Source organism: Coregonus clupeaformis, unplaced genomic scaffold, assembly GCF_020615455.1.
Source record: "Coregonus clupeaformis isolate EN_2021a unplaced genomic scaffold, ASM2061545v1 scaf0185, whole genome shotgun sequence".
NCBI classification, from domain to species: domain Eukaryota; kingdom Metazoa; phylum Chordata; class Actinopteri; order Salmoniformes; family Salmonidae; genus Coregonus; species Coregonus clupeaformis.
Genome location: NW_025533640.1, coordinates 468,185 through 489,563, shown reverse-complemented (window position 1 = coordinate 489,563; position 21,379 = coordinate 468,185). Strand labels below are relative to the sequence as shown.

The following is a 21,379-nucleotide window of genomic DNA, read 5'->3' as shown; positions in this document are numbered from 1 at the left end:
CTATCCGTAACATAACCCCTGAGTCCTTCTTACTACCCCTTTAATTTCAGAAAAGTTGTTGTCGGTGTCATCCTTCCTACATTTGCTATTGCCATCGTATCATTAATCCCTTCCAAAGTTACCATTAAAGTAGTTGATGTATTAACCTTAATTATTTCTAGTGGCAAAGCTACCGATATCCTATGTGTATTATCTACTGTTGGAGTGACTACTGTAATCTACTCCTCCTGAACTCCCTCAATGACTGTGGAGGCTACAACAGACCTCAACTCTTCCATTATAAGCGTTGCTTTATGAATTACATAGCCTTTTAACCAATAATTCTTAACCGGAACAAATTTTAATGCTTGCACTAGATAAGTACACATATACTCTCCCTGACCTTTCTCTGTAACATTACGCCAAATAAGTGAACAGTCACTCCTAACCCTCTTCCAAACTATACCTCCTTTGATTAGGTGACACCGCTTCTACATCTGGTCCTGATAACAATACTTATTCTCCATAATTATCTCTCCATATGGGAGGAACGTCCCCATCCTAACCCTAATAAGTATTTTTCCCCTAAAATTGGCGCAGGAGCTATTGGTTCCCTTATACTCAAATGCGATATATTTATGGCTTTAATAACTATCAATGTTGAAAGAGTTAAATTGCTTCTCACTGTTGTTATAACAGACTGAAGTGTTGGTGTCCTTAGTTACTTCATCCATTTTCCAAAGAAAAGTTGTCTTTGCTTGTACTTCCATCTATCACCACTAGTGTCACTTTTTCCCAACTCTCAGCCCTCTCTCTAACTTTTGATTCTAAAAAATACACCTATAATTACCTTGATCTCCCTACTCTAAAGTGTCCTTCACTACTGTTCTCTCTCTCTTACTACTAACTTTGAAACTTAGCTTACTGTCTTAGAGTTCCTTCAACCCTAGTTCTCCTAACTTATTTTAATCTAATCTTTTCTCTCATAACCTTTAAAAACTTTTTCCACTGATTTATTCACAAAATCCCTTTACCACCAAATTTTTAGAATACGTGATTGGGAAAGTCCCCACCTGTTTCCTGACTTCTTCACACACAGACTTGGCAAACGACTAAACACCTTTTAGCCTAGCCTGAAATCTCTTGGTGTAAGAATGTAACCCAGCATGCATCTCTTTCCAATAATGCAATAGATATATGCTCTAATATTAGTATCTTAAGAGTAATTAACTGTTTTACTACCTCAAATCCCTATCCTAATTAGTTAATTTTACATAGTGAGATGTTTAACCTCTTTAGGCTGAACACAGATAAGTTTTTACACTATTCACTATCACTTCTCATAGTCCTCTGGTTTTACTTCAATTGTTAGATATTTTCTCTTCTTCTCTAATCGGTGCTATCAGCTGACACCACCCTTCCGGATCTTCTAGGCACTCTAGAATCTTTAGGGTTCACCTGGAGAACAGGTGATCTTGACTGACCCCTTTATCTTCCTCTTGTTTTCTCCTGGCGCATTTCCATCACAGGTAAAGTGACCAACCTGTCCCTAATTATAACAGTCTTCTGAAAGTTGCTGGAAGTGTAGCTGAAATCTTCCTCCTCCTTCTAAGCCTTCTCGTCCTCTTCCTCTCCAATTCTGTGTCTGTCCAGAAACTGGCTGTGGATATGGAACACCTGGTACCCCCCTTGGCTGGTACAATTGCATTTGATATTGTTCAGTTGAAGCTGTAACAGTGATTGTTGATTTGGTTCACTCTGATTCTTCATAACCAAAGCTTCTCCACCAGTTGTATGATTGAGTTTTCTGAGAGCTTCTTGATCCTGTTCTTTCTTGCTGAGATATATGTATTCTTCAACAGCTTATATTCTAAGTTCTGTCCTCAAAATATCATCTTCCATCATCTTCTTACTTCTCTTCAGCTGCTTGGCCTCAATGTATTCTTCTTCTCCTCCAGTTCCTGGGATTATTTTCTCAGCAGTTTCTCCTCTTCTGTATCTTCAGCGTCTCGAGCTGTTCCTCTAGCTCTCTTACCTCTCCCAAAGTCCTCGCTTCCTCCAGGCCTGATAAGCCTCGGTCTATATCTCCTTCTATTTCTTCTGTGCCAGTCCTTGTAGGATAAAATCCTCTTGAACATAAAGCACCTTTAATCTCCAAATCTTCATCGCTTTCTTCATCTTTGCTTTCATCAGAGATCAAATCTCGTGTATCCTTCTTCCTTCAACTTCCATCAGAGATCAAATCTCTAGTATCCTTCTTCTTTCCTCTCTTGCCAACTTCCTTCTGATCACAGAGTCATATCTACCCATGATCTCTTCTCAATCACTCATCTTCATCATCCTCGTCCTCTTTAACCTCACTCTTCTCTTCCAGACATCTCATTTTCTTCCTTCTGGAGTTTTGGATTCATCTTTATCGTCGTTTCTGCTTGTCCTCTATCTATTATTCGTTCATCTCCATCTCTGATGCAACAATCACCCTCCTGGATGATCCCTGGAGCTGAGGATAAACATCCCTAAGCTCTCCTTCCCTTCTCATAAGGTGGGTGTCATTTTGCTGAATCCGTATGTGAGAAAGGTGTACTAACTTCTGCCATTAGTTTTTCTAACACTACTTTAGTTAAAGGATTACTATTTTTTCCCCTATATCAACCCTTTTATATTCCTTTATTATGAATTATCTTATTTTAGACTATATAGCCTATGGCTTCCCCCCTTAAATTATTAATATAAACCTAACAACTCCAAAAAGTTTTTTGTTTTTTTAAATAAATCAATTAAAAATCATGAATAATTAAAACCAATTTTTATTCCTATATCCTATGTCACCAATTTATCAATTAGTGTTGGCTATCTTACCACAACCCATCAAATACAAGTAAATGTAAGTTAGTCAACTTCAAAGCAAACATTTTTATTTTATTTTAATCCGTCATTTAATTTAATTCATTATACTCCGTCAACATATATTTAATGTATAAATTCAATAGGTCACAAAACAAGTTTCATCTTTAACCATCCGCCGTTTAAACTAGAATACTCGTGTCAAAATATATCTTCTCTTTGTTTCCTCGTCTGTGTCTATTTCTCTGTCTCCCCCTTGCAGGGTAACCCCAGATGGGACCTATGACCTTTACCCACAATGCAGTTTTGTAGTCTTAGCACATAACCGCATGTCGTAGTTTTAGCCCCGTAAAATCAAGCGCATGCGCACATCCACTTAACCCCATGCTTACCACACCATAGAACGATAGCATTACGCTACAGCTTCACTATTTTATACCTTATACTCACACAATTACACATAACAGAGCTCACATTTGCGTAGAACTTTGACTTCCACACACACAGACATATTTTAAGAGACTTTAATCCATCGCAATGGGGTCTCTAAGGATACGTTAGCATGTAGCACACAACACAATTAGCCTTAGCATTTAGCATTAGCCACTATGTACCAAGTAGCATGAAACCCAATTCAGCATTTAGCATTAACATTAGCCTTAGCCTTTAGCTAACTGCGGCCTACCCAGCCCTAAGTAACCTGCACCGTGGCCAAATCAATGTCCAATTATCACCGTCTAACTTTATGCTGCCGTAAGTTCTGGATAATCATAGAGAGGTTATCCCACACATATACTTCGTCAACTATAAGATGAGCATAACATACATATAATCCGTCCAGCTTATAATTCCCAGAATCAACCTGACAAAGTCTAATACGTCGTCCAGGATTTGTAGCCCACTCCTACGAGTCGGCCCGTTTCGAGGTCTTTACCAGATTCACGGTGCCCTAAATATGCATACGTATTCCTGACTTCATTCTGCCAATATCTGCCGTTAATATCTCTACCATCGATTGCTCTAAAATTCCAAGCCTACCCTCCCCCTTGTTGCCCTGTCTACCAGTGCAACAATTGATAATGATTAGCCAGACCCCCAGTAATCAGCAATAACTCCACGAGGCACGGTCGTATGGTACACCTCTCCAGTGTACACAAGCAGTATCAAAACTAACAATCTCACAAAGCTTGTGAGGAAAAAACTCACCCTTGTCTGGTCATGACTTCAAACCGAGTTAGCTTGAGTTAGCTTGGCGGCTACAAATGAACAAAGGAGAACTGCAGACCAGCCCCACGTTGGGCGCCATTTGTCGTATCGAGTGAGTGGTGGCAATTATTGCTGATAAACAAAGGAGTCCGCTCATACTGAATCCTTGATCATAAGTTTATTCAGATCACAAGCTTCAGCATAAGTGACAGGTGACATGACACCCGGAGAGCGACGCCTCAGAATGGCCGCTCTGCCTCTCTTCTTCGTTTACCCCTACTTATAAACAATGCAAAAAGATGGGCTCCCTCTTCTGGCCAATCACCAGTCTCTCCTGTCTACAACACACTTCCTGTCTGTTGTATGTGGCGTTACACTAAAACATTCCCTTTTGATACTAACATAAACAACATTCCATTTCTTCATGAAAAACATTTAACACCATCATAATCTCAATACACTACACTAGTTCCACTCTTAGTCAGGTTGAGTGCTGTGATTGTACTCTACTTCATCAAATGTAAAAAGGTTCATTTGTTCACATACTTTTTCTCTACTGTAGGCCTACCTATCTCTAAATGTTGCCCAGTGAGATGTGGTGACAGCTATTTCACTTGTACTGTGGTGCCAAGAACAGAAGTACATCATGACCACGTCAGGAGGGCAGTAGGATTGCTTTGTCCCCAGAGAGTCTGAGGGCAGCGGGGGCTACCTCGTCACTCATACTTACTGTAGGGTCACTCAGATCGTATCTACGTCAAAGCTCTCTCTTCACAACCATCACACTATTGTTTGTATATCCAGTCATTAAAGCTATACAGTATGTTATTCATCGGTTTGAATTGAATGACATCAAAGGTATGTGTTTAATTTCAAGCCATGTCTGGAGGCTGAAGGAACTTCTGTCAGGTCCTACTTATTAACCCCTACATGACCAGTCAGGAGATACAGAGGTCTTCCATCATCATCATCATCATAACACTGTCTCAGTGTTCTCTCCATGTCAGCATTTTGTTCAAAGCTAATGTCTTAGGAGGCTGTATCTCAGGAAGAGAATTCCTCACAGGCAGATGGGAAATTCTTCTCATGTACACTCCAGTGCTTCTCTCTAAGATTACCTCAATTGTGACTGAGCATTGCACTCACCTCCTTCTTTCCCTAGTCTAAAATAAAAAAATTAAATAACAGTAAGTTGTCCTTTGGGTTTGCATAATGTTTCTCATCAAAACTATTGGCAAAGAGCAAAACGTTATTTTCACACAGCACTGGTTGCAGGAGGGGGTACTGTTTATGTAGGCTACTGTTTTTGGAAGAAGGGGAATACGGAGAGAAATTAGAGAGCAATGAGAGTAATCTCATTTGTAAATGCAGATTTTATGTGTGCACATTTGCCATGTTTGTCGAATATTCTGTAAAAACACAACAACACGTCCGCAAACTCTCAAAACAAATCAGTTTGATCTTATTTGCTTTCATGAATCTTTTAGCAGGCTTTACAATTTTAAATATGCAGCATTTTTCTTGATCAATTACTGAAGATTAATAAACACTTCTCTCTAGAGACACCAGTGCTGCGAGTTGCTGAGCCAACAGAAACATACCATAGCAGTATCCTATAATCTGTTTTAAAGAATTTACAGACACAGCACACATGGAAACACACTGGGGAGATGCTGTCATGTCACAAGCTGCAGAAAATGTTCCCTTCCCATTAAATCTGGACCCCAGGAAGAGTAGCTGCTGCCAAGGCAAGCTAAATGGGATCTTTAATAAATACAAATACAAACCTGTATATCACATCTATAAATCAAGAGAGAAAGAGAGAAAAGAGTTCTGGAAACTTCAACTTGTAGTCCCAGAAAAGAAGGAGCACAAGGGAGGAATAGAATAACATCAGCATTTGTTGATTAAGCATTTTTGAGGACACACACTAGAGTTGTTTGAGGGAACACTGCGTTTTCTATAGGGGTGATGGAACACTCTTCTAAAGTCAGAGGTTTCCTCACAGTTTCTAAATAGCCATCACTAATTGTGTCATATCAGAAAACATATTTAAACAGGATGACATACAACATTCCTTTAGACAATCAGTTACTGTACAGTATGTTTTATAATGTATATTAGTTCAGATACAGTAGAAATTTATTGAATAGAACATTGATGATCTTATGTTGTGTGCTATAAAGAATTTTGACAGCTCTGTTTATTACATTTCTATCTGCATTGTTCTAAAACCCCATTGGAAATACACTGCTCAAAAAAATAAAGGGAACACTTAAACAACACAATGTAAGTCCAAGTCAATTACACTTCTGTGAAATCAAACTGTCCACTTAGGAAGCAACACTGATTGACAATACATTTCACATGCTGTTGTGCAAATGGAATAGACAACAGGTGAAAATTATAGGCAATTAGCAAGACACCCCCAATAAAGGAGTGGTTCTACAGGTGGTGACCACAGACCACTTCTCAGTTCCTATGCTTCCTGGCTGATGTTTTGGTCACTTTTGAATGCTGGCGGTGCTTTCATTCTAGTGGTAGCATGAGACGGAGTCTACAACCCACACAAGTGGCTCAGGTAGTGCAGCTCATCCAGGATGGCACATCAATGCGAGCTGTGGCAAGAAGGTTTGCTGTGTCTGTCAGTGTAGTGTCCAGAGCATGGAGGCGCTACCAGGAGACAGGCCAGTACATCAGGAGACGTGGAGGAGGCCGTAGGAGGGCAACAACCCAGCAGCAGGACCGCTACCTCTGCCTTTGTGCAAGGAGGAGCAGGAGGAGCACTGCCAGAGCCCTGCAAAATGACCTCCAGCAGGCCACAAATGTGCATGTGTCTGCTCAAACGGTCAGAAACAGACTCCATGAGGGTGGTATGAGGGCCCGACGTCCACAGGTGGGGGTTGTGCTTACAGCCCAACACCGTGCAGGACGTTTGGCATTTGCCAGAGAACACCAAGATTGGCCAATTCGCCACTGGCGCCCTGTGCTCTTCACAGATGAAAGCAGGTTCACACTGAGCACATGTGACAGACGTGACAGAGTCTGGAGATGCTGTGGAGAACGTTCTGCTGCCTGCAACATCCTCCAGCATGACCGGTTTGGCGGTGGGTCAGTCATGGTGTGGGGTGGCATTTCTTTGGGGGGCCGCACAGCCCTCCATGTGCTCGCCAGAGGTAGCCTGACTGCCATTAGGTACCGAGATGAGATCCTCAGACCCCTTGTGAAACCGTATGCTGGTGCGGTTGGCCCTGGGTTCCTCCTAATGCAAGACAATGCTAGACCTCATGTGGCTGGAGTGTGTCAGCAGTTCCTGCAAGAGGAAGGCATTGATGCTATGGACTGGCCCGCCCATTCCCCAGACCTGAATCCAATTGAGCACATCTGGGACATCATGTCTCGCTCCATCCACCAACGCCACGTTGCACCACAGACTGTCCAGAAGTTAGCGGATGCTTTAGTCCAGGTCTGGGAGGAGATCCCTCAGGAGACCATCCGCCACCTCATCAGGAGCATGCCCAGGCGTTGTAGGGAGGTCATACAGGCACGTGGAGGCCACACAAACTACTGAGCCTAATTTTGACTTGTTTTAAGGACATTACATCAAAGTTGGATCAGCCTGTAGTGTGGTTTTCCACTTTAATTTTGAGTGTGACTCCAAATCCAGACCTCCATTGGTTGATAAATTTGATTTCCATTCAGATCTAGGATGTGTTATTTTAGTGTTCCCTTTATTTTTTTGAGCAGTGTATATCACCGTCACACTTCAAACATGGAACATTCTTGATGGTTACTCCTTCCTGGGCAATCCTCTCCTCTCTCTCCTCTCTAGTTTGCTGTTAGTGATCTCAAACAGACTCTGACAGAGCTGACCACCTACAGCAGTGTTTGAGCCACGTACAGACTGTTATTTGGGACTACATTACCGTTCCAAATTAGACACAACCCCAAACCTGACGCTTTTAGTGCACTTAAACCATCGCAGTCAGTGTCCAATAATCAGTGATCTGAATAAGAAACTTCCTGACTATCGGACATGCTGATTGGCTTAATTTCACTGGCTGCTTGCACACCTGGTGGAAACACAGTCCGAGACCCAAATGTCACATTTCTTTTGGAAATGTGTGTTTGACAACAAGTATAGTTTTAAACAAATTGGTTCCGAAGTAGGCCTATACGTTATTGGCCAAAATGCTTCTAAAAAATACAAAAGAGATAGAAAAGACTTCTAAACAGAAATGAGGGTTGTTCGCAAAAGGAGTCTTGTGTAGGCATTAAGTTAGAGAAAAAATTGTATCATTGTGAGAAAGATAAGCTATGATAGAATATCAGTCATGCTCACTAAAATATAATGAACCATCAACTAACCATGATGACCTGGCCATAATTTGCCTCTAAAGTAATGGTAATCAAAGCATTAACTGTACATTGCTAGGAGACCAGTGAGGTTTCTATTCTCACTGTACTTACAGTGGCTTGCGAAAGTATTCAACCCACTTGGCATTTTTCCTATTTTGTTGCCTTACAACCTGGAATTGAAATTGATTTTTGGGGGGTTTGTATCATTTGATTTACACAACATGCCTACCACTTTGAAGATGCAAAATATTTTTATTGTGAAACAGACAAAAATAAAGTCAATACTTTGTAGAGCCACTTTTTGCAGCAATTACAGCTGCAAGTCTCTTGGGGTATGTCTCTATAAGCTTGGCACATCTAGCCACTGGAATTTTTGCCCATTCTTCCAGGCAAAACTGCTCCAGCTCCTTCAAGTTGGATGGGTTCTGCTGGTGTACAGCAATCTTTAAGTCATACCACAGATTCTCAATTGTATTGAGGTCTGGGCTTTGACTTGGCCATTCCAAGACATTTAAATGTTTCCCTTAAACCACTCGAGTGTTGCTTTAGCAGTATGCTTAGGGTCATTATCCTGCTGGAAGGTGAACCTCCGTCCCAGTCTCAAATCTCTGGAAGACTGAAACAGGTTTCCCTCAATAATTTCCCTGTATTTAGTGCCATCCATCATTCCTTGAATTCTGACCAGTTTCCCAGTCCCTGCCGATGAAAAACATTCCCACAGAATTATGCTGCCACCACCATGCTTCACTGTGGGGATGGTGCTCTCGGGATGATGAGAGGTGTTGGGTTTGCGCCAGACATAGCGTTTTCCTTGATGGCCAAAAAGCTCAATTTTAGTCTCATCTGACCAGAGTACCTTCTTCCATATGTTTGGGGAGTCTCCCACATGCCTTTTGGCGAACACCAAACGTGTTTGCTTATTTTTTTCTTTAAGCAATGGCTTTTTTCTGGCCACTCTTCTGTAAAGCCCAGCTCTGTGGAGTGTACATCTTAAAGTGGTCCTATGGACAGATACTCCAATCTCTGCTGTGGAGCTTTGCAGCTCCTTCAGGGTTATCTTTGGTCTCTTTGTTGCCTTTCTGATTAATGCCCTCCTTGCCTGGTTCGAGAGTTTTGGTGGGCGGCCCACTCTTGGCAGGTTTGTTGTGGTGCCATATTCTTTCAATTTTTTAATAATGGATTTAATGGTGCTCTGTGGGATGTTCAAAGTTTCTGATATTTTGTTATAACCCAACCCTGATCTGTACTTCTCCACAACTTTGTCCCTGACCTGTTTGGATAGCTCCTTGGTCTTCATGGTGCTGCTTGCTTGGTGGTGCCCCTTGCTTAGTGGTGTTGCAGACTCTGGGGGCTTTCAGAACAGGTGTATATATACTGAGATCATGTGACAGTTAGATTGCACACATGTGGACTTTATTTAACTAATTATGTGACTTCTGAAGGTAATTGGGTTGCACCAGATCTTATTTATGGGCTTCATAGCAAAGGGGGTGAATACATATGCACACACCACTTTTCCATTATTTATTTATTTGAATTTTTTGAAACAAGTAATTTTTTTCATTTCACTTCACCAATTTGGACTATTTTGTGTATGTCCATTACATGAAATCCAAATAAAAATCCATTTCAATTACAGGTTGTAATGCAACAAAATAGGAAAAACGCCAACGGGGCTGAATACTTTTACAAGGCACTGTATGTACATTATGTCTAACCCTATCACATAAAGACAGGGTCATCTGGCCATGTCAATGTGATTAGATTTAACACTGTTTTGTGAAAAGGGCTAAATGTGAGAGCACATACTGCATGTAGGAAGGGTGAACTCTAAAGATCAATATTTACTCTGATAGAGATGAGGGATGCATGGGGCAAGGTTTACATTCATGGGTGATCTATTTTGCATACATGAGAAAGTGCAGATTTGTATTTTTTGTAAGATACATTGAAAACCTAGTAGAAAATGTATTATAAACTTTCAGCTCCTCTTAGCTCTCAATAAAAGCAAGCATTCTTTATACTTTTCTATTTAACTTAAATTTAACAGCTCCGAGACATGGCCATTTGCAAATGTCCAATTCTACTATTTTTAGCAAATAAAGATAATTCTAACTAGAGACATTCCAACTCTCAGGCAGTCAATATGGAGCCTCAAGGCAAAAAAATGTATTTGTACCTTATATTCATCTTAGTCTGTATACCAGGCAGTTTCCCAAGCCCATGCCATGAATGGGCAATAGCATAATGTGGAATGAACACATTGTGAGCCACAACAGCTCTTTTTCCCCATTGATGACTTATCTCCCCCAAACTACAAAAATAACAGGGATAGCCTAGCCAAATATATTTACACAAATGGTATTTGAGTAGCCTGTTGCAGTTAGTTGTAGTCTATTAAAGTTTACTAAGATACTTTAGTCTTCTTACATAATTCATATTTTACTGTTATTCCACTGTTGATACACTGTCAATTTCCAGACAGCACATAAAGACCTGTCAACTTCTAAACAAGGGCCAAGCAATACACCTATGATCTGGCTCTGTGATAGTGTTTTTCTTTGTGGCAATGGCCTACAAGATAAGGCTAAGAAATCCAACTGTATTCATGCCTGTGTAAAGAACTAACTTTGTTTTCCCTAGATCAGTAATCAGCTCCCCTAGGATTGTATAACATGGGATTCATTCCCCGCACACACACACACACACGGACACACACACACAAAGGTCTACAAGTGCGCTCACAAACACCTCATTCTGAGAGAGGAGAGGAAAAGGAGTGAGAGGATGTGAAGCCATGATTTCCCCCGCTTTCCGCTTTCATGAGGTCATAGTGACCATCAGGCTTAACAACCACTAGACTGGAGCTAGACCAATAACAACATGTTGCTGTTCCACAACAGGAAATATAAAAACATATTTTCAAGAAAACTCAGAAATTTAAAGAAAACTGAGCTAAGGATGAAATAGAGGTTACGAGTATTATGTGTAACAACGCATGTAAAACCACTTAAAAGTTATAACTACAAACTAAGCTCTCTGATTTGTTAATATTTGAGTATAAAGCAAGTCAAGAATCATCATTATTTGTTGATCACGATAATTTAATATAGACAAACTTCTATCATGGGGAGTTGTCATCTTGTTGATGGTATATTGCTCAACTGCGAATGGCATTTGTACAAAAGACACAAACAGGTTACATGAAAGAAACTGATTTCAGGAGACAACAGATAGTTCATTTTTTGCTTTTCATGTACAGATGATATTATATATTTCAAAGACAACCCTCACTTTTCGTGTATGTTTCACTGCAGACGTTGTAGGGACCCAACAATTTATGAAAAAGTACCAGTAATATCCATTGATGCTTTGCGGTGGTATATACTGCAGTGGATGCACCCTTGTTGTAGAGTAAGCCACAGTGGATGGGATCAATCCAGCTGTGTGTTCAGTGTTATTGTGAAGCTGCCTTTGCTGCCTGACGGGCCTGTCTCTCCTCCTCAGCCCTCTCCCTCATCTCCTTCTCTCTTCTGATGAGCTGCTGCCTCTCTGCCTCCCACTCCCCTACCTTCCTCTGGTACTGCTCCATGTCAGGGCCCTCTGCTGAGGCCAGGCCCTGCTGGACCAGGCTGGAGACCAGCACCTGCAGGGGACTAGGGTCCACCTTACCCCCAGACTGGAGCTGCCCGCTCAGCTCCTACACATGGCCAGAGGAGAGGAGGTGGTTAGAAATGGGGTCTATGGAAAAGGAGCGATTAAGTGTAACTGTTGTTATAGATTGAGTGCTTAATAGCAATTTATTCACTTTCTCAAAATTAGAAATCTGCAATCATAACACAACATACATGTACTGTCCATACACATTTTGTCCCCGTTTGATTGACTGATCTTTGCCCAGTCTCTACCTTGAACCTGCTGACATAGAGCGGTAGTTTCTCTCTCTCTGCCTGGTCGTCTTCATCCTCCTCCTCCTTCTTCTTCCCCTCCTCCTCTCCTCCTAACTCGTCCTCTCCAGAGGAGGAGTTGGAGTCCGAGGCAGAGGACAGGTCCTGGAGCAGGCCCTCCAGGTAATCAACCTAGGAGAAACACACACACACAGACAGAGAGATGTAAGGAAACACACAACTGGGACAGCCGGACATGCACTCAGACAGACACAATTACTTGCGAAGCCACACTGGAGCATCCTCTCATAGACGTCCATCAGGACAAAAGACAGACACGAAAACAAACAAACACACACAGACAATGACACACACAATGAATATGTCCTGTCTGTCCTGACCTACACAGAGTCATCAGGTCTGACACTGTCCTGCTTTCTAGCAAATCTGGTTTGGTGCCCAAAGGACAGATTCTTACAGATTTCCCCTGGGCTCCAGACTTCCATAAATCAGATTACTCTGTTCAGAGTTGAACTATTGAACTGGACAGCGCTAGAGGAGTGCTGCACCAGGGTGCACTGACGTGTGGCAGGGTATAAATAACACAGATATCGCAACACTAAGCCCTGGAGATAAAGACTCTGACTGCGTCATACATCGTACCTGGACAGTAACAGCTCTCTCCTGCCACCAGGTTTGTGTCAAATGGTAACTGTGTTATTTGCAGCATTTGATGAGTTAACTGAAATTGCTAACAATCAGCTCTGTAGCAGTATAAACTGCATGCTTCTTACTCGTGGTAACACAATGACTTACTATTATACGTGTGTAATGTGTTACTAATGATGTTGTTAGTGTGAGAATAATTGAACAATTGCAGAAAGTACAGCACTGAGACAGGTATTGGTAATTAGGCTACAGTGGGGAAAAAAGTATTTAGTCAGCCACCAATTGTGCAAGTTCTCCCACTTAAAAAGATGAGAGAGGCATGTAATTTTCATCATAGGTACACGTCAACTATGACAGACAAATTGAGGAAAAAAAATCCAGAAAATCACATTGTAGGATTTTTAATGAATTTATTTGCAAATTATGGTGGAAAATAAGTATTTGGTCACCTACAAACAAGCAAGATTTCTGGCTCTCACAGACCTGTAATTTCTTCTTTAAGAGGCTCCTCTGTCCTCCACTCATTACCTGTATTAATGGCACCTGTTTGAACTTGTTATCAGTATAAAAGACACCTGTCCACAACCTCAAACAGTCACACTCCAAACTCCACTATGGCCAAGACCAAAGAGCTGTCAAAGGACACCAGAAACTAAATTGTAGACCTGCACCAGGCTGGGAAGACTGAATCTGCAATAGGTAAGCAGCTTGGTTTGAATAAATCAACTGTGGGAGCAATTATTAGGAAATGGAAGACATACAAGACCACTGATAATCTCCCTCGATCTGGGGCTCCACGCAAGATTTCACCCCATGGGGTCAAAATGATCACAAGAATGGTGAGCAAAAATCCCAGAACCACACGGGGGGACCTAGTGAATGACCTGCAGAGAGCTGGGACCAAAATAACAAAGCCTACCATCAGTAACACACTACGCCGCCAGGGACTCAAATCCTGCAGTGCAAGACGTGTCCCCCTGCTTAAGCCAATCCATGTCCAGGCCCGTCTGAAGTTTGCTAGAGTGCATTTGGATGATCCAGAAGAGGATTGGGAGAATGTCATATGGTCAGATGAAACCAAAATATAACTTTTTGGTAAAAACTCAACTCGTCGTGTTTGGAGGACAAAGAATGCTGAGTTGCATCCAAAGAACACCATACCTACTGTGAAGCATGGGGGTGGAAACATCATGCTTTGGGGCTGTTTTTCTGCAAAGGGATCAGGACGACTGATCCATGTAAAGGAAAAAATGAATGGGGCCATGTATCGTAAGATTTTGAGTGAAAACCTCCTTCCATCAGCAAGGGCATTGAAGATGAAACGTGGCTGGGTCTTTCAGCATGACAATGATCCCAAACACACCGCCCGGGCAACGAAGGAGTGGCTTCGTAAGAAGCATTTCAAGGTCCTGGAGTGGCCTAGCCAGTCTCCAGATCTCAACCCCATAGAAAATCTTTGGAGGGAGTTGAAAGTCCGTGTTGCCCAGCGACAGCCCCAAAACATCACTGCTCTAGAGGAGATCTGCATGGAGGAATGGGCCAAAATACCAGCAACAGTGTGTGAAAACCTTGTGAAGACTTACAGAAAACGTTTGACCTGTGTCATTGCCAACAAAGGGTATATAACAAAGTATTGAGAAACTTTTGTTATTGACCAAATACTTATTTTCCACCATAATTTGCAAATAAATTCATTAAAAATCCTACAATGTGATTTTCTGGATTTGTTTTCTCATTTTGTCTGTCATAGTTGACGTGTACCTATGATGAAAATTACAGGCCTCTCTCATCTTTTTAAGTGGGAGAACTTGCACAATTGGTGGCTGACTAAATACTTTTTTTCCCCACTGTACATACGGCGTCCTTTGATAGTTTGCTATCTCCAGGAGCGGCAGCTACTCTCTCCATAACAGCCAGGGCCTGGCTCAGATACCCTGGGGTCCACATCAGAGGCATGCCCCTGAACACAGCATGGATCCCAGCAGCCATCTCCACCTTACCTAGAGACAGACAAAGAGAGAGGAGCAGGGAGAGGAAACTATCAGAGACTTGATCAGCACAACATGACAACCAGGGCAAAGACCATGTGGCATGGAGAGAGAGAGGTTGATTTCAATGATGTCTGACAAGAAGATGAAGAGGAGGGATTCTTGAGAAATGGAGAGAAATCCTCCTCCTTCTGCCATCACCAAAGGGTTAGGAACATGAGGAAGGCCCAGGCGTGTGGTATGACTGGATGAACACATACCTAATAGAGCACAGCCCAGCAGTTGAGCGCTGAGGCCTGTAGAGTTGTCCTGCTTCAGACCACATTTCAGCAGTGCTGCTCCCAGAGCCCTCTGCTCTGACACCTGTAGTGAACCAACACACACACACACACACATGCTTCAGACAGCACTAGCACAACGTTTACAAATTGCACAATAACTCAATTATACAGAAATAACTGTGGCTGCTGAATTCAAACTCCTGCATTTCCATATTTTTTTATGGGAATGATGTTGTGCTGGGATCCGACTTTACTTTTCTACACAAATAGGATTATGTCCTCCTTACGTTTCCAACAATCGTTAATTTCTACAAAATCCAGACATTCCAAATGTACTTTGGCACGATAACTTCCCCAGACATGTTGGTACACACACAGTACCAAGCTGTGAATGCTACTTTACTTACGCTGAGCTCTGGTTTGGTTGCTAGGTAACTGCTCAGTGCATACAGGGACAGGATCTGTGTTGATGGTAGATCAAAAGACTCCTGAAGCATCCCCTCTTCCACGACAGAACAGGCACCTATGGAAGAGGAACAACCTTTTTAGGTTTTAAGGTACATATAGTATTATATATGTGAATATAGAATATACATTATTGGTTTAGTTGAGTTTAACTGAGTTTTTCCAAAGGGGTCCTGGGATAACTTTACAGTTTGACAGATAATACCGTTTCAGACGTCAGAGACTCTTCACCTTTGAAGTCTTCATCTTTTATGAAGGAATCTATCAGGAGGTTGAATGTGAAATCATCTGGGAACATTCCATATTGCACCTAAATACAGAAACAGAGAACGGTAAAAAAAAAATATATATATATATATATATATATATATATATATATTATAGTCAACCTCAGAAATGGAGGTTGTCAAACTCTTTAGAATGAAGGTTTTCAACAAGCACCATGTATTGGACAATACAATTCCAGTTAGAATGCAAATAAGAATGGTATGGTCATGGAAGGTTGGGTGCAAATATAGAGGACAGTTTGTGGAACTGTGTTTCTATGGCTCTGCTCGGCATAATGTAGAACTACCTTGTTCTTGAGGGTGTGTAAGGCCTTGTCTCTGGCCTCGTATCTGAGACACTGTCTCACCCAGCTGTGGACGGTCCAGTCTCTGAGGTACCAACAGTTTGGGCTGTGGCGAAATCTAGAGGAGAGAGATGTTCAAACGTTAAAAAACAACAACAAACAAGACATGAATGTTTATGACTTCTGTCATGTCATTATTATGATGCCTTTATGTAGCCTTTATGATAGATGGGTCAAGTCAAGTGTAATCGCTTCTTAACCCATAGGCTTGCAACACAATATTCATGTAAATCTTTTAATCACATAAGAAACCGATTCCAGAGAACAGATAGCTCTAACACAGCACAGAACAAAGAAACATGTGACTGAACATAAATACGCCGCAAAAGACTAGGAGAAAACAGAGGTCCGAACATAGAGGATTAGCCAGCAACTTAGCCCAGGACGTGAACACCCTAACTAACAAAAGAACATTACAGGGCGTGCAAATGAGGCTTACTTATAAAGATAGTACTCTGCTTGATCAACCTCTTCTCTTGACGATATGTTGTCAACAAACTGAAAAAGAAAATGGACAGAGAAATTATGGTTATTATTTCACTTTGACTACAGGTTGATCAGAACATAAATCATATTAGCTATGGTGCCCGTCAGATTCTGTATTAGCTAGGGTTGCAAAATCAATAAATGTCCTGGTTTTACAGAAATCCTGGTTGGAGGTTTTCGGATTTCCTGCTTATTCGCCCCCTAATCCAGGAATCTTCCAACTGGGATTTCTGGAAAAATAGTGAATTTATTGAAAGTTTGTGAAATTCTGCAACCATAGTTTAGTCAACATATCTGATTCGGTTTTAGCCTAAAGGTACCTGACATGACAATGAAGTAGTTTTCTAAAGCAGAAACAGGCTGACATCCAGGCTAGAAGGGTGTAATCTCTCTGTACTCTAACATGCTCTTACCCGTGATATTGTCAGAGAGCTGACAGGGAAGTTTCGGTCATAGGTCCTGTCCATCAAGGCGGCCATCAACGCTGTAGATTGGCATGCACATTCAGCTTGACATTCACATTTCACAACAACAAGTCCAAGCTGAAACTCTCTGACATTTAAAAATATGACTTTAAGCCTCGAAGCATTTTACAGTATGAATGACACAGCTAGCTAACACTGCCCCCCTGTGTTCATTTGGTGCAGACACTCACAGACATTGTCATCGATTTACAGTTGTTATGTCTTCATGGACTTATGCACAGAATAATGTCTATTCTATATTCACTCGTAGATCCATGGGTCTCAGAAAACTAAAACGCAACTGATGTCATGTCCACTTGACAGTTAATGTGTGACAGCTGTGTTTGAGATCCACTTTTCATTAGTTGTGATGGGTAGTGACAAAGAGGATGGTTAGTCATTAACAATACACCATTGGTAATGAGTGTCTTTGGGTGGATAGCTTACCCAGATTTTGATGATCTTTCTCTCTCTCCTCCCATAATTTGGTGTCTGTGTATGCTGCTGAAAGTAGACATCTTCTGGCTGTAGGATATAAACAAGAATGATCACAAGTTACATGGGATAGACAATGCTGGACACTGAAGGTAACATGCACAATGCAATTAATTGCGATTACAGTACAAGCAAATACTAAGGTCAATCATTGAACAAACGGGAGAAGATGCATCTGATTTATCTAGTTATGAGTTAGGTCAGAATGGGTTCATTATAGGTAGCTAACGTTAGCTAACTAGCCATCTGGCTAGCCCGCTAGCTACTCGCTTGGCAAAAGACAAAGAGTTCGGTAAAAAACGGCCAATCAATCAATGATAGCAATGATACCTTTACCGATTTAAATAATTATTTTTTATATATACAATATGTACCTATAAAACTGTGACTTCCACATTTATGGATAACTTTGACAGCTCCTAAACAGCGTTGCAACACGGAGGCTGCCATCTTGGGACGATATCACTATGACAGAGGGGGGCAACAATTTTGAGTAAGAGAGAGCTGTGCTCAAATAAATGTGTAATGCGGACCATAACACCATGAAAAATGTTATGTATAATAATGAAATAGAAACGACGTTAATATTTCTAAATACTGTAATTATGTACGTTTAATTTAAAATATCAAACACAACATTAGAATGAACCCCTTTCTATGTATTGGTACGGCCTCAAGCGCCTGTTACGGTGAACGTCCAATGTCAATTGCCCCAGAGGCTAATTAATTGGTAATATCAAGTGTGTTACCTTCCATTGTTTGGGCCACAATATTTTCTCACAACATTGTGTAGGTGCCTTCTGCCTACTAGGCTTTTTCTTCACACATAGTCGTCAACCTGTGATTTTTGTTCTTCTGTGCTCTTGTATGTTTATGTCAATTGATGTACATTGTTCTATCCCCCCTCCTCCTCTTATTGGAAAGTCTAGTGAAGCTGATCTATGCCTACGGGAAAACTGATGACATCGGGTACCATGGCAAAAGAAGGGGGACCAAGGAGGTGAACCTGCTCAAGTTCATGCCCAGATCCAGGCCCCCTGACATCAACTATCTGGACTGTTGGGGAGAATGTAAGAGTGACCTCACACACATGAGGTCCTGTAGCAGGATCATGTTGTCCCTCAAGATCAGGCACAGCAGGACTTTTAGTTTGAAGTAAAGTACTGTATTTTACTTTACTCTTGGGCTTGAACAGGTCAAACATGATTGAATTAAATGGAATTGAATTGTTATTGTGATATTGGTATCGGGAGGTAGTATCCTTAGCTTACAACATGTGACTGTGGAACAGAATGTACTGGCAACACATAGGTTACTGTCCCTGCCGAACAGGTTACTGTCCCTGCCGAACATACAGTACATACTACCACTGCAAGGTAACAAAGGTGCCAAACCTCAACAGAAACAATTATATAATTCGGGTAAATTACCCCTTTTTCATTTCATGGTATAAGCATTTTACAATTACAACATATGTTTGTGATTAGAGTCCATCTCTTACCTTTCCCTGCTCCTTCCCATGTCTCCCTCTCTCTCTGTCGATCTCAGATTGAGCCGGTGATCGAGCACCTGGACCTGGTCCACCACATGCTGGTCTATGGCTGCCCCTTGTCTTTGAAATAGACCTAAGTGCATAAATGCTTCATGGGGGTACCAGCGGATGAATGCTTCAGAGTGGTGTTTGCCTGGTGTGTGGGAGGAGGGGTGAGAGGTTACCCCCGTTCTAGAGACATTAATACTTACACACATGCATGCAGGAACACACACTCACACACATGTTGTCTGAGCTCTGACTCTACAGCATCTTCTCCATTCCAGGCTTTTGATCTTCCAGAAAGATCCCTGGCATCCCTATTGGAGGACAGGATTATGATGACTTCTACAGGCTGGAAATTCACTACAACAACCCTAAGGCTTGGAGGGAAGCAAAAGTCATTCCGCTACCTAAGAATAGTAAAGCCCCCTTTACTGGCTCAAACAGCCGACCAATTAGCCTGTTACCAACCCTTAGTAAACTATTGGAAAAAATGGTGTTTGACCAGATACAATGCTTTTTTACTGTTAACAAATTGACAACAAACTTTCAGCATGCTTATAGAGAAGGACATTCAACAAGCACAGCACTTACACAAATTACTGATGATTGGCTGAGAGAAATTGATAATATAGAGATTGTGGGGGCTGTTTTGTTAGACTTCAGTGCGGCTTTTGACATTATCGATCATAGTCTGCTGCTGGAAAAACATATGTGTTATGGTTTTACACCCCCTGCTATAATGTGGATAAAGAGTTACTTGTCTAACAGAACCCAGAGGGTGTTCTTTAATGGAAGCCTCTCAAACATAATCCAGGTAGAATCATGAATTCCCCAGGGCAGTTGTTTAGGCCCCTTGCTTTTTTCCATCTTTACTAACGACATGCCACTGGCTTTGAGTAAAGCCAGTGTGTCTATGTATGCAGATGACTCAACACTATACACGTCAGCTACTACAGCAACTAAAATAACTGCAACACTAAACAAAGAGTTGCAGTTAGTTTCGGAATGGGTGGCAAGGAATAAGTTAGTCCTGAATATTTACAAAACTAAAAGCATTGTATTTGAGTCAAATCATTCACCAAACCCTAAGCCTCAACTACATCTCGTAATGAATAATGTGGAAATTGATCAAGTTGAGGTGACTAAACTCCTTGGAGTAACCCTGGATTGTAGACTGTCAACATTAGCTCACATTAATGACATGTATGTTAGTCTCTCCTGGCTCAGAGTGGAAGCGAGATTAACTTCATCACTGCTTGTTTTTGTACAAGGTGTCGACAAGCTGAATGTACCGAGCTGTCTGTTTGGAATACTGGCACACAGCTCGGACACCCATGCATATCCCACAAGACATGCCACCAGAGGTCTCTTCACAGTCCCCAAGTCCAGAACAGACTATGGGAGGTGCACAGTACTACATTGAGCCATGACTACATGGAACTCTATTCCACATGCAGTAGAAGAAGATAAAAAAAAGAAGGTAAAAATACACCTTATGGAACAGCGGGGACTGTGAAGCAACACAAACATAGACACATACATACAAACACACGATAACATACGCACTATACACACATGTACACATGGATTTTGTGTAGTAGAGTAGAGGTCTTAACTGCCTTAATTTTGCTGGACCCCAGGAAGAGCAGCAGCTAATGGGGATTCATAATAAATACAACTACAAATACACATTTCAGAGCTGATCTGAATGGGCAAAATACAAATTTTTGGAAAAACAACAATTATTGAAACAAATATCAGAATTAGGCTTCCTGTCTAAACGCAGCCATAGATGCTCAGTGTCCATTAACTAAAATAATATTTTTGCATATTAAGCTACGTAAAAATATGCTTTATTGTATATATTTCCAGGTTTTAGGTTGGATACTTTTTTCAAAAAATGGACTTTGTTGATTTTCGGTAATGGAGGCACAGGTAACGGAGGTACCCAATTCTAAAACCTGATTTACATGAATTAAATCCATTAACAAATAATTTTTACACATTCAATCTTTTAAAGTAATGTCCAATCATTAACTAAAAAGGATAATAATGCTTCTAATATACATACTGGAGATGCCATTTTCT

General features: G+C 41.3%; 1 protein-coding gene across 1 annotated transcript; it reads right to left on the bottom strand.

The window, feature by feature from the left end:
• Positions 1-11,471: 11,471 nt before the first annotated feature.
• LOC121581878 (28S ribosomal protein S27, mitochondrial) lies at positions 11,472-18,209 on the bottom strand. The gene is made up of 11 exons (XM_041897264.1): positions 18,129-18,209; positions 17,707-17,784; positions 17,209-17,279; positions 16,749-16,807; positions 16,253-16,367; positions 15,910-15,988; positions 15,621-15,736; positions 15,193-15,295; positions 14,802-14,944; positions 12,297-12,467; positions 11,472-12,088 (listed from the first exon to the last, which is right to left on the bottom strand). Exons 1-11 carry the CDS (start codon positions 18,202-18,204, stop codon positions 11,846-11,848), a joined length of 1,254 nt encoding a protein of 417 aa, XP_041753198.1. The 5' UTR covers positions 18,205-18,209; the 3' UTR covers positions 11,472-11,845.
• Positions 18,210-21,379: the final 3,170 nt, after the last annotated feature.

Coding starts and splice junctions, on each gene's coding strand:
- LOC121581878 (XM_041897264.1), bottom strand. CDS start 18,204: ATGGCAGCCTCCGTGTTGCAACGCTGTTTAGGAGCTGTCAAAGTTATC. Junction 16,368..16,748: donor GCAGAGTACTATCTTTATAA/GTAAGCCTCATT, acceptor TCTCTCCTCTAG/ATTTCGCCACAGCCCAAACT. Junction 14,945..15,192: donor GCTGGGCTGTGCTCTATTAG/GTATGTGTTCAT, acceptor GTCTGTCTCTAG/GTAAGGTGGAGATGGCTGCT.